At 45.5% G+C, this 13,296-nt stretch overlaps 1 protein-coding gene across 1 annotated transcript in view; it reads left to right on the top strand.

The window, feature by feature from the left end:
* supt6h (SPT6 homolog, histone chaperone and transcription elongation factor) overlaps nt 1-13,296 on the top strand; it is an 87,574-nt gene that overhangs the window by 14,059 nt on the left and 60,219 nt on the right. Inside the window, exons 3-4 of the mRNA XM_085965026.1 lie at nt 12,124-12,294; nt 12,758-12,828. Of these exons, the coding sequence (XP_085821152.1) occupies nt 12,124-12,294; nt 12,758-12,828 (242 nt within the window). The remainder of the gene's footprint in view (nt 1-12,123; nt 12,295-12,757; nt 12,829-13,296) is intronic.

Here is a 13,296-nt window from a genome sequence, read left to right as displayed (position 1 = left end):
CTATTTACAATCTATATTAATGACTTGGATGAAGGGACTGAGTGTAATGTAGCCAAGTTTGCTGATGATACAAAGATAGGTGGGAAAGCAAATTGTGCGGAGGACGCAAAGAATCTGCAAAGGGATATAGATAGGTTCAGTGAGTGGGCAAGAATTTGGCAGATGGAGTATAATGTGGGAAAATGTGAGGTTATCCACTTTGGTAGGAAAAATAAAAAAGCAAATTATTATTTAAATAGAGAGAAACTACAAAATGCTACAGTACAGAGGGATCTGGGGGTCCTTGTGCATGAAACACAAAAAGCATGCAGGTACAGCAAGTAATTAGGAAGGCAAATGGAATGTTGGCCTTTATTGCAAAGGGGGATGGAGTATAAAAGTAGGGAAGTCTTGCTACAACTGTACAGGGCGTTGGTGAGACACCTGGAGTACTGCGTACAGTTTTGGTCTCCTTATTTAAGGAGGGATATACTTGCATTGGAGGCAGTTCAGAGAAGGTTCACGAGGTTGATTCCTGAAATGAAGGGGTTGTCTTATGAAGAAAGGTTGAGCAGAATGAGAGGTGATCTTATTGAAACATATAAGATTCTGAGGGGGCTTGACAGGGTAGATGCAGAGAGGATGTTTCCCCTCGCGGGGGAATCTAGAACTAGGGGGCATAGTTTAAGAATAAGGGGTCGCCCATTTAAAACGAAGATGAGGGGGAATTTCTTCTCTGAGGGTCGTGAATCTTTGGAATTCTCTTCCCCAGAGAGCTGTGGAGGCTGGGTCATTGAATATATTTAAGGTGGAGATAGACAGATTTTTGAACGATAAGGGAGTGAAGGGTTATGGGGAGCGGGCAGGGAAGTGGAGTTGAGGCCAAGATCAGATCAGCCATGATCTTATTGAATGGCGGAGCAGGTTCGAGGGGCCGAATGGCTGACTCCTGCTCCTGTTTCTTATGTTTGGAACATGCTCTGGGCCAATGGCTGGGTAAGAGTGCTGTGTGCTCTAAGTGGTATAAGAGTAAAGATGTCTTACTGCAATTATATAGGACCCTGGTGAGACCACACCTGGAGTATTGTGTACAGTTTTGGTCTCCTTACCTAAGGAAGGATATACTTGCCATAGAGGGAGTGCAACAAAGGTTCACCAGACTGGTTCCTGGGATGGGGAGATTGTCCTATGAGGAGAGATTGAGTAGACTAGGCCTATATTCTCTCGAGTTTAGAAGAATGAGAGGTGATCTCACTGAAACATACAAAATGTTAACAGGGCTTGACAGGGTAGATGCAGGGAGGATGTTTCCCCTGGCTGGGGAGTCTAGAACCAGGGGTCACAGTCTCAGAATAAGGGGTCGGCCATTTAGGACTGAGATGAGGAGAAATTTCTTCACTCAGAGGGTGGTGAATCTTTCTACTCCAGAGAGCTGTGGAGGCTCAGTTGTTGAGCATATTCAAGACCGAGATCGATAGATTTTTGGATATTAAGGGATATGGGGATAGAGCAGGAAAGTGGAGATGAGATAGAAGATCAGCCATGACCTTATTGAATGATGGAGCCGGCTCGAAGAGCCAAATGGCCTACTCCTACTCCTATTTCTTATGTTCTTATCCCTTTGTTCCTCTACCCCATTTAGACTCTTAGGCCTAGAAATTGGGTTGGGGCGCCAAAGTGGCGCAAAAGTCGCCTGAGCGCAGGATTTAGCGCAGCGTTCGAGGCTTTAGCGATCGTTAGATATTCAGTTTCATTGCTCCTCGAGGGACACGGGGCGAGGCTCGAGGCGCTCCGCATCCCTCTTAGGATGCTGAAACTGAATATCGCAGTGCAACGTGCCGCAGCGCCACACGCTGCGGCACGGCACACTGCGGTACTGCATTCCTTCCTCCCATTGTTAAGGGGGAGGGGCCTGCAACAGCGCGATCCCCGATCGCGAGTGCCGGCAAAAGAGCCCGGCACCGAGGAGAAGTGCCGGGCTCTCGGGGAAACAGCCGGCAATGCCGCGGGGGGTTGGTTAGGAGGTCGGGGACGGAGGTGCTGGCAGGTGGCCGCCGAAAAGGCGGCCGCCCCGCACCCTCCACCTTAACTTGCGCCGCTGCCGGCACAGTAAGGCCCCGTGAACCGGGCACGGGTAGCGAGCGGCGCAACTGCGGCGTTCGCTACCAAATATCGCGAACGGGGCGCTGCGCACACCGATGACGTCATCGGTGGCGGCGCAGCGCAAATGCCTAATGCCACCATTAGCGCCCCTACTGAATATCGCGGGAGACGCAGTCAGTGGCGCTACAGCCACTGACTGCCTCTTTAGGCGCTAACAGGTGGCGTTACTCACCCAATTTCTCCCCCTCACTTTCTAAGGAGTATGTGGCCTCCTTATTCAATTAAATTTCACAACTTGGTGGGATTTGAGCTCTCCATCTCTCTCCAGTTGTGTAGTCGCTAGGCTACTGTGCCTGAAAGTGGTCCACTTGTCAAACCTTACTTCAAAAGTTGTAAAGTAATTGTTGCTTGATGTGCAGCAAGAAAACTCTGGTCTGTGGCTGTGTTTAGGTAATGATTACACTTTGCATTTTAGAAAAAACTCAGCTCCACCGTAACAGCAGAATAATGCATTGAAAGTTACACGGTACAACAGTCAAGTACTTATTTTTGTAATTAATTCACGGGATGTGGGCATCGCTGGCAAGGCCTCGTAGCAAGAGGGTTCGAGTACAAGAACAAGGATGTCTTGCTGCAGTTGTACAGGGCCTTGGTGAGACCGCACCTTGAGTACTGTGTGCAGTTTTGGTCGCCTTACCTGAGGAAGGACGTTCTTGCCATGGAAGGAGTGCAGCGAAGATTCACCAGGCTGATACCTGGGATGGCAGGAATGACGTATGAGGAGAGATTGTGTCGATTGGGCTTATACTCACTGGAGTTTAGAAGATTGAGAGGGGATCTCATCGAAACCTATAAAATTCTGTTAGGCCTGGACAGACTAGATGCAGGAAGGATGTTTCTGATGGCCGGGGAGTCCAGAACCAGGGGTCATAGTCTAAGGATAAGGGGTAAGCCATTTAGGACTGAAATAAGGAGGAATTTCTTCACCCAGAGAGTGGTGAACCTGTGGAATTCTCTGCCACAGAGGGCGGTGGAGGCCAGTTCATTAAGTATATTCAAGAAAGAGTTGGATATATTTCTTAAGGCTAAAGGGATATGGGGAGAAAGCAGGGGCAGGGTACTGAATTTGGATGATCAGCCATGATCTCATTGAGTGGCGGAGCAGGCTCGAATGGCCTACTCCTGCTCCTATCTTCTATGTTTCTATCCCTAATTGCCCTGGGGAAGGTGGTGGTGAGCCACATTCTTGAACCGCTGCAGTCCCTGTGGTGAAGGTACTCCCACAGTGCTGTTAGGTGGGGAGTTCCAGGATTTTGACCCAGTGACGAAGCAACGGCGATATATTTCCAAGTCAGGATGGTGTGTGACTTGGAGGGGAACTTGGAGGTGGTGGTGTTCCCATGCGCCTGCTGCCCTTGTCCTTCTAGGTGGTAGAGGTTTGGGAGGAGCTGTCGAAGAAGCCTTGGCGAGTTTCAAACAGCATATGAACAACTTGCCATGAACAATGCCAAAGGAGATCTGCAAACATATAAATAAATCTTGCATCTAGTATTTGTGCATAATACTTCAGGTGTCATATCTTGTCGTACAAGCAAAAAATAGTCATTTTAGATCTTCAGAGACATCTCGCAATGACAGAAAATACCAGATTGATCTTGGGGATCGCACTATATTATTTTTTTTTAAGTCTGTAAAATTAAAAAAAAAGCAACCGTTTGAATCTACAGGAAAATTTTCCCAGTAACAGAAAACACCTTATTGACTTCGTAGTTAGAATGTCACTAAAACAAATTAGCCTCTAATTGAGCTTAGAACGTTACAGAAATTAAAACTGGTTGCCTTAAAGGGAGGAGCACTTCGCATTTGCCCATTACATTGTATAATATACCTATCTTCCTAAGTTAACTTCCTCCCAATTACTATTCGTAGTGCTATGGGAGATCTGATCAAGTATTTCCATGTTAAAATGTGTATTTCTTTGATAGGTTGGAGAGAGTCAGTGGAAGAGTTGTACAGTTCAAAATGTTTTTTCTAAATATAGCCTATTTTTGGAAGGGCAAAGTTTAAAATTGTACTGTTTCTCCATTACCTTTTTTTTTTACTTGTATCAAATCTGCTGAGTTCCTGCCTTTGACTTCTTTTAGGTTCCTGTGTACTTTTGCCCTTCCTCTACTATGAAAAAGGATACAATGTACATTTAATGTTGGCCTTTATCTCAAGGGGTTGGAATTCAAAAGAGAGGAAGTGATGCTTTACTTGTACAGAAACTTGGTCAGGCCCCATCTAGAGTACTGCGTTCAGTTTTGGACACTGAATCTCAGGAAAGATATATTGGCCTTGGAAGGGGTACAGCGCAGATTATCCGGAATGATATCATGGCTTAAAGGGTTAATTTATGAGGGCAGATTGCATAAACTTGTCTTGCATTTCCTTGAGTTTGGATGGTTGAGGGTTGATGTAATCGAGGTGTTTAAAATGACAGAAGGCTGTGATCGGGTAAATACAGAGACACTATTTCCTCTGGTGGGGAAGTCCGGAACAAGAGGGCATAATCTTAAAATTGGAGGTAAGCCATTTGTGAAATCAGGAAGCACTTTTTCTCTCAAAGAATAGCGGAAATCTGGAAATCGCTCCCCAAAAGGCTGTGGATGCTAGGTCAATTGAAATTTTCAAGACCGTGTAAATGATACATTTTTATTAGGGAACAGTACAGTATTGAGGGATATGGAACAACGGAGGGTAAATGGAGTTGATCTAATTGAAGGACAAAATAGGCACAGTGGGCTGAATGGCTTACTCCTGTTCCTATGTTTGGTGTTTTCAGTTCATGTGGACATAGGACAGAAATTTCACATACCAGGCATCTCCCCAAGTCCCGTTGGCAACACTGTACTTCAATTGGGCCAGTATCCATACTCCTAAAATAATTTTGGAAGCTTTACTGAGTACATTTCTCTACCAACCTCAGGTTTGCTCTCGAGCTGCCTTTACTGGCACTGAGTTTAGGTCCGCTAGAATTGTACTATCGATGTAAAAACAAATCAATATTTCACTTGAGATGGGGGGGGGGGGGAGGGGGGGAGAGTCTTCCCTCCCCCCACACAGCAGACCCTTTCTCCCATTTTCAGAATTCTCGCTCTACCTGGACCCCTCCCTCTGACCTCTTACCCTCTCTCAATCATTTCATTGCGAACTGTCGGCGTGACATCGGCCATCTTGACTTCTCTGCTCCCCTCATTCGCTCTAACCTAGCTCCCTCTGAACTTGCAGCGCTTCGTTCTCTCAGATCCAACCCTGACATTGTCATTAAACCTACTCACAAGGGTGGCGATGTTGTTTGGTGAACCGACCTCTACTATGTGTAAGCTGAACGCCAACTCACTGTCACCTCCTCCTACCTCCCCTGGACCATGACCCCACTACCGAACATCAGGCCATTGTTTCCAAGACTGTCACTGACCTCATCTCCTCTGGAGATCTTCCCTCCACGGCCTCCAACCTCATAGTTCCTCAACCCCGCACAACCCGCTTCTACCTCCTTCCCAAGATCTACAAACAGGACTGCCCTGGTAGACCCATCGTTTCGGCCTGTTCTTGCCCCATCGTTTGAGCCTGTTCTTGCCCCACAGAACTGATTTCTTCCTATCTGAACTCTTTTTTTCTCCCCTTGTCCAGTCTCTTTCCACCTACATCCGTGACTCTTCTGACTCCCTCTGCCACTTTTAACAGTTTCCTGGCCATAACCGTCTCCTTTTCACCACGGACGTCCAATCCCTCTACGCCTCCATCCCCCACCAGATGGCCTGAGGGCGCTCCGCTTCTTCTTTGAACAGAAGCCCAAACAGTCCCCATCCACCACCACCCTCCTCTGCCTGGCTGAGCTTGTTCGCACATTGAACAACTTCTCCTTTGATTCCACTCACCTGAAGAAAGGTCATCGACCTGAAACGTTAATTGTGTTTCTCTCTCCACAGATGCTGCCTGACCTGCTGAGTATTTCCAGCATTTTCTGTTTTTATTTAATATTTCACTTGAACAAGGTTTAAATTATAAAAGCAAAATTCTGCAGATGCTGGAAATCCCCAGTTGGGGAACAGAAATGCTCGAACCACTTGGGTCAGGCAGCATCTGTGAAGGGAAGAAGCTAGAGTTAACAGGTCTTCTGGTTCTCTGTCAGAGCTGGAAGATGTTACCAGTGAAGGATTGTGTGGGGCCCTGGACAGTGGTATGGGAGGAGGTGAAAGAGCAGAGAGGGTTCCATTCCCGGCATTTAAAAAAAAAAAAAAAAAATTATTCATTGATGGGATGTGGGCGTCGCTGGCTAGGCCTGCATTTAGTGCCCATCCCTAATTGCCCTTGAGAAGATGGTGGTGAGCCGCCTTCTTGAACCGCTGCAGTCCATATGGTGTAGGTACACCCACAATGCTGTTAGGAAGGGAGTTCCAGGATTTTGGCCCAGCGACAGTGAAGGAACGGCGATACAGGTCCAAGTCAGGATGGTGTGTGGCTTGGAGGGGAACTTGTAGGTGGTGATGTTCCCATGCGTCTGCTGCCCTTGTCCTTCTAAGTGGTAGAGGTCGCGGGTTTGGAAGGTGCTGCTGAAGGAGCTTTGGCGAGTTGCTGCAGTGCATCTTGTAGATGGTACACACTGCAGCCACAGTGCGCCGGTGGTGGAGGGAGTGAATGTTGAAGGTGGTGGATGGGGTGCCAATCAAGCGGGCTGCTTTATCCTGAATGGTGTCGAGCTTCTTGAGTGTTGTTGGAGCTGCACTCATCCAGGCAAGTGGAGAGTATTCCATCACACTTCTGACTTGTGCCTTGTGTGGAACGGTACTGGAGGAAGGAGAGCAGGTGTTTGGGATGATGGAGAAGTACATCAGGGTGTCAAGGAGCAAATAGTCCCTTTAAATTGCTGGGAGGGGAGGGGAAGATACATTTGGTGGGATTGCATTTGGAGGTAACAGAAACGGTGGTGTATGATCAGTTGAATACAGAGGCTGTTGGGATGGCAGATGAGGACATTATTATTCTGGGAGGGAGGAGAAAAAGTGAGGACGGAAGTGCAGGAAATCGGACCGATGCTGTCGAGGGCCCTGTTTACCACTGGAGGAAAATCATTTGGTTGAGGAAAATAGAGGACATTTTAGAAAATCTGTTGAGGAAGGTGGCATAGTCGGAGCAGATGCGACGGAGAAAAGGGAATGGAGTCCTTTACAGGAAGTGGGTTTGAAAGAAGGATAATCCAGGAAGCAGTGGACTTGTAGTAGCTATCAGTGGACAGTCTGTCCCCAAATATGGAGATAGTGACGTCGATGAAGGGAAGAGTTAGAGATGGACTACATAAAGGTAAGGAAGGGATGGAAATTAGTAGCAAAGTTAATGAAATTTTGCAGCAAGAACAAGAAGCATCACCGACACAGTCATCTATGTATTGGAAGAAGTAGTAGTGAGGGGACCTGTGTAGGAATGGAATAAAGAATGCTGCACACATCCTACAAAAAGGCAGGCACAGCTAGGACCTATACAAGTTCCCATAGCGACACCATTTATTTGGAAGAAGTGAGTGGATTTTAAGGAAAAGTTGTTCAGTATGATGAGAGTGGTGGTGAGTGGAGACTGGTTAAGCTACTGTTCAAGGAAGAGGCGGAGGGCTTGCAGGCCATCCTGATGGGGCTGGAGGTGTAGAGGAACTGCATGTCCGTAGTGCAAAGGAGATGATTGGGGGCAGGAAACTGGAATTGGTTGAAGTGATGGCGGGCATCAGAAAAGTTACGGATGTAGGTGGACAGGGACTGGACAAAAGGAGAATGATTGAGTCAAGGTGAGAGAAAATAGGTTCCATGGGGCAGGAGCAGGCTGAAACGATAGGCATACTGAGGTAGGCCTGTGGATCTTGGGAAGGAGGTTGAAGTGGGGTTGCGGTACTTTGAGTTTGGATGTCGTGGGAGAAAGATTTCCATAGGAGAAGAGGACAGTGTTGATCTAAGAGATGATCCCATTCAGCCTCCGGAAAGTAGAGGTGCTTCCGCCACACAACAACAACTGGTTCCTTGTAAGCAGGTTCAATAATGATGTCAGGGTTGTACGTGAGAGAATGGAGTGCTGCAATGTTCACAGGGAGACTGATTTGAGTGAGGGAAGTGGAGAAACTGATGCAGCCGATGCCACTCCGGCAATTGCCAATGAAAAGATCGAGATAAGGTAGGAGGTCAGAGGGAGGGGTTAAAGGGGAGTAGGAATCCTGAAGACAGGGGAAAGGATCCACTGCAGAGGGAAACCTCTGAGCCAAAAAAGTGAGCATGGAGTTGAAGATGGCAGAAGAGCACATTATCATAAGAAGCAGGAGTAGGCCATACGGTCCCTCGGGCCTGCTCCGCCATTCAATAGGATCATGGCTGATCCGAACTTAGACTCACGTCCACTTCCCTGCCCTCTCGCCGTAACCCCTTATTCCCTTATCAGCTAGGAAACTGTCTATCTCCGTTTTAAATTTATTTAATGTCGCAGCTTCCACAGCTCTCTGAGGTAGCAGATTCCATAGATTTACTACCCTCTGAGTGAAGAAGTTTCTCCTCATCTCAGTTTTGAAGGGGCAGCCCCTTATTCTAAGATTATGCCCCCTAGTTCTAGTCTCACCCATCAGTGGAAACATCCTCACCGCATCCACCCGATCAAGCCCCCTCACAATCTTTTATGTTTCGATAAGATCGCGCCTCATTCTTCTGAATTCCAATGAGTAGAGGCCCAACCTACTCAACCTTTCCTCATAAGTCAACCCCCTCATCTCCGGAATCAACCGAGTGAACCTTCTCTGAACTGCCTCGAGAGCAAGTATATCTTTTCTTAAATATGGAAACCAAAACTGTACGCAGTATTCCAGGTGTGGCCTCACCAGTACCCTGTATAACTGAAGCAAGACTTCCCGGCTTTTATACTCCATCCCCCTTGCAATAAAAGCCAAGATTCCATTGGCCTTCCTGATCACCTGCTGTACCTGCATACTAACCTTCTGTGTTTCATGCACCAGGACCCCCAGATCCCTTTGTACTGTAGCACTTTGCAGTTTCTCTCCATTTAGATAATAACTTGCTCTTTGATTTTTTCTGCCAAAGTGCATACCCTCACACTTTCCAACATTATATTCCATCTGCCAAATTTTTGCCCACTCACTTAGCCTGTCTATGTCCTTTTGCAGGTTTTTTATGTCCTCCTCACTCACTGCTTTCCCTCCCATCTTTGTATCGTCGGCAAACTTGGATACGTTGCACTCGGTCCCTTCCTCCAAATCGTTAATATAGATTGTAAAGAGTTGGGGTCCCAGCACTGACCCCTGCGGAACACCACTAGTCACTGATTGATTGCCAACCCGAGAATGAACCATTTATCCCAACTCTCTGTTTTCTGTTAGATAGCCAATCTTCCACCCATGCCAGTATATTACCCCCAATCCCGTGATTTTTTATCTTGTGCCGTAATCTTTTGTGTGGCACCTTGTCAAATGCCTTTTGGAAGTCCAAATACACCACATCCACTGGTTCCCCTTTATCCACCCTGTTTGTTACGTCCTCAAAGAATTCGAGCAAATTTGTCAAACATGACTTGCCCTTTGTAAAACCACGCTGACTCTGTTCGATTAAATTATGCTTATCCAAATGTCCTGTTACTGCTTCCTTAATAATGGACTCCCAACATTTTACCAACCACAGATGTTAGGCTAACTGGTCTATAGTTTCCAGCCTTTTGTCTGCCTCCCTTTTTAAATAAGGGTGTTACATTAGCAGTTTTCCAATCTGCTGGGACCTTTCCTGAATCCAGGGAGTTTTGGAAAATTACCACCAATGCATCCACAATCCCTACCGCTACTTCTCTCAAGACCCTGGGATGTAAGCCATCAGGTCCAGGGGATTTATCCGCCTTTAGTCCCATTATCTTACCGAGTACCACCTCCTTAGTGATTTTAATCATGTTTAGCTCCTCCCCCCCCCCCCCCCCCCCCCCCCCCAATAGCCCCTGTTTGTCCAGTGTTGGGATATTTTTAGTGTCCTCTACTGTAAAGACTGATACAAAATATTTGTTCCGCGTTTTTGCCATCTCCATGTTCCCCACTACTAATTTCCCGGTCTCGTTCTCTAAAGGACCAACATTCACTTTAGCCACCCTTTTTCTTTTTATATAACTGTAGAAACTCTTGCTATCTGTTTTTATATTTTTTGCTAGTTTACTTTCATAATCTATCTTCCCTTTCTTAATTAATCTTTTAGTTATTCTTTGCTGGCTTTGACATGCTTCCCAATCTTCTATCCTCCCACTAGATTTGGCTACTTTATATGCCCTTGTTTTCAGTCGGATACTATCCTTTATTACTTTACTAAGCCACGGATGGCTGTCTTCTTTTGCGCCCCTTTTTCCTCACTGGAATATATTTTTCTTGAAAGTTGTGAAATATCTCCTTGAATGTACACCACTGCTCATGTACCGTCTTACACTTTAATCTATTTTCCCAGTCCACTTTAGTCAACTCTGCTCTCATACCTTCATAGTCTCCTTTATTTAAGCTTAGTACGCTGGTTTGAGATCCAACTCTCTCACCCTCCAACTGAATTTGGAATTCAACCATGTTATGGTCACTCATTCCAAGGGGATCCTTTACTAGGACATTATTTATTCATCCTGTCACATTACACAGGACCAGATCTAAGATTGCCTGTCCCCTGGTTGGTTCAGTTACATACTGCTCAAGGAACCCGTCCCTAATGCACTCTATGAACTCTTCCTCAAGGCTGCCCTGCCCAATTTGATTTGTCCAGTCAATATGAAAGTTAAAATCCCCCATGATTATAGCTGTTCCCTTATTACAAGCCCCAACTATTTCCTGATTTACACTCCGACCAACAGAGTTGCAGCTGTTAAGAGGCCTATAGACTATGCCCACTAGTGACTTTTTCCCCTTATTATTCCTTATCTCCACCCAAACTGTTTCATTATCCTGATCCTTTGACCCAATATCATTTCTCACTATTGCAGTGATTCCATCCTTTATTAACATAGCCACCCCACCTCCCTTTCCTTCCTGTCTGTCCTTCCTAATTGTCAAATACCCCTGGATGTTTAGTTCCCAGTCATGGTCACCTTGCAGCCATGTTTCTGTAATGGCCACCAGATCATACTCATGTGTAGTTATTTGTACCGTCAACTCGTCTATTTTGTTACGAATGCTGCGTGCATTCAGATAAAGAACTTTTAAATATGTTTTGTGACAATTTATTCCTGCTTTTAACCCCTTTACTACTCTACCTTTATATCTTTATACACTCTGTCCCTTCCTGACACTCTGGTTTTTAATTCCCCCACTGCTACCTTGCTCTATTGCCTTCTCCGCTGACATTTTTATTTTTCGCTCTCTTGAAACCTCCCCCCCCACTAATTAGTTTACAGCCCTAGTTATTCGATTCGCCAGGATTCTAGTCCCAGCACTGGCCAAGTGAAGTCCGTCCCAATGGAACAGCTCTCTCCTGTCCCAGTACTGGTGCCAGTGTCCCAAGAAGCAAAACCCCTTTCTCCCACACCAGTCTTTGAGCCACGCATTTAACTCTCTGATTTTATTTACCCTAGCCAAATTTGCTCGTGGCTCAGGTAGTAATCCAAAGATTATTACCCTTGTGGTTCTGCTTTTTAATTTGGCCCCTAGCTGCTCATACTCCCTCAGCAGAACCTCTTTCCTTGTCCTACCTATGTCGTTGGTACCAACATGGACCACGACAACTGGATTCTCCCCCTCCCACTCCATGTTTCTCTCCAGCCCAGAAGAGATGTCCTTAACCCTGGCACCGGGCAGGCAACACAGCCTTCGGGACTCTCGCTCTCGGCTGCAAAGAACCCTATCTATCCCCCTAATGATACTATCCCCTACCACTGCAACATTTCTTTTTATCATGTCAATTAAGTCTTAAATCATACTTAGTTTAATGAGTTATAGCTCCAGTTTCAGGTATCTAAGCTTCATTTTCAAGATGCTTATAATTTTTGTCTTCACCCCTACAGAGGAGGAGGAGGATGAAAATGCGGATGACCAGGATGAGCAGGGAAATTTAAAGGACTTCATTAATGATGATTTAGAAGAGGACGACGAGGAGGAGGAAGAGGAGGATGACGATGCGGGCAGTGAAGGTTCTGGAGGTTCAGACGCTATCGCTAAGAAAAGAAAGCGTAAAAGTCAGTTTTAAAATCAATTATTTTTCTATGGTAGAAATTCAGAGACGACAAGGCTAAGACATTGATATGTTTCTTTCTTGCTAATACTTGTAACACATTTGCTTGACTCAGAGTTCACACTGTCTTTTGGAGAATTTGAAAGTAGAGAAGTTTTTTTTAAAGTCTCCTGTAAAGATTCCTCCTTTTAAAAATGTCTGCAAATATTGTCGTAATCTATAAATTTTTGATTATATGACCATTTTGATGGAAGATGGAGGCAGTCAACATCCTCGGGATTTTCACAAGGGGGTGTAATGTACTCTTGCGTGGGAGAAGACGGTGATAATGTCAAACTATTTGAGTAGATATTAGTGAATATTCTGCTGAAACAACATTTCTTTAACAAAATCTTAATGAATCATAGAAATAATATTTTAGAGACTCCATGATCTGCAAATATTAATTGTTTTCTTACTGTGTGCAGCTTATGATGACAGGCTGGAAGATGATGATTTTGACCTAATTGAGGAAAACTTGGGTGTCAAAGTCAAAAGGGTAAAGCTCATTCTTTTGGTTTAACTGAAAACTATTTGGTAATCCAGAATGTAATATTTAATCAAAAAGCAGTAGAATTTTTGAAGACTGGTATTGATTACTTCCAATGTATGTTGAAACACCGCAAGTATTCAAAAGAAATAAATATTAAGCCAGGATTGTCGTCAGGATTTCAACAAAGCATAATGGTGTGCGATGTTCCTGTTGAGCTGTGCAGCCGCGCAGCATTCTGGAGGTCCCGCGCAGGCTGCTCACCGGCATTTCAATGGGAATAACTACGTATGCGCGGAAATTTGAATGGGCCGCACAGCCAGTTAAAGGGCCCAGGCACAGAAAACAAAATTACAGGGAACATTGTGCGCCATTAAATTTATTTGCATCATGTATACTTGAAATTCGTATTGGTTCAGCTCCCATTGGTACAGTTACAGAGTTTGTCTGTCTTAACTTGGGTTGCAGTTAGAGAAG

Source organism: Somniosus microcephalus, chromosome 22 (genome assembly GCF_052327205.1).
Source record: "Somniosus microcephalus isolate GS21.2 chromosome 22, FLI_Smic_1.0, whole genome shotgun sequence".
Classification (NCBI taxonomy): Eukaryota; Metazoa; Chordata; class Chondrichthyes; order Squaliformes; family Somniosidae; genus Somniosus; species Somniosus microcephalus.
Note: the sequence above shows the minus strand (reverse complement) of the source record. Positions and strands in the feature narration are given on the sequence as shown.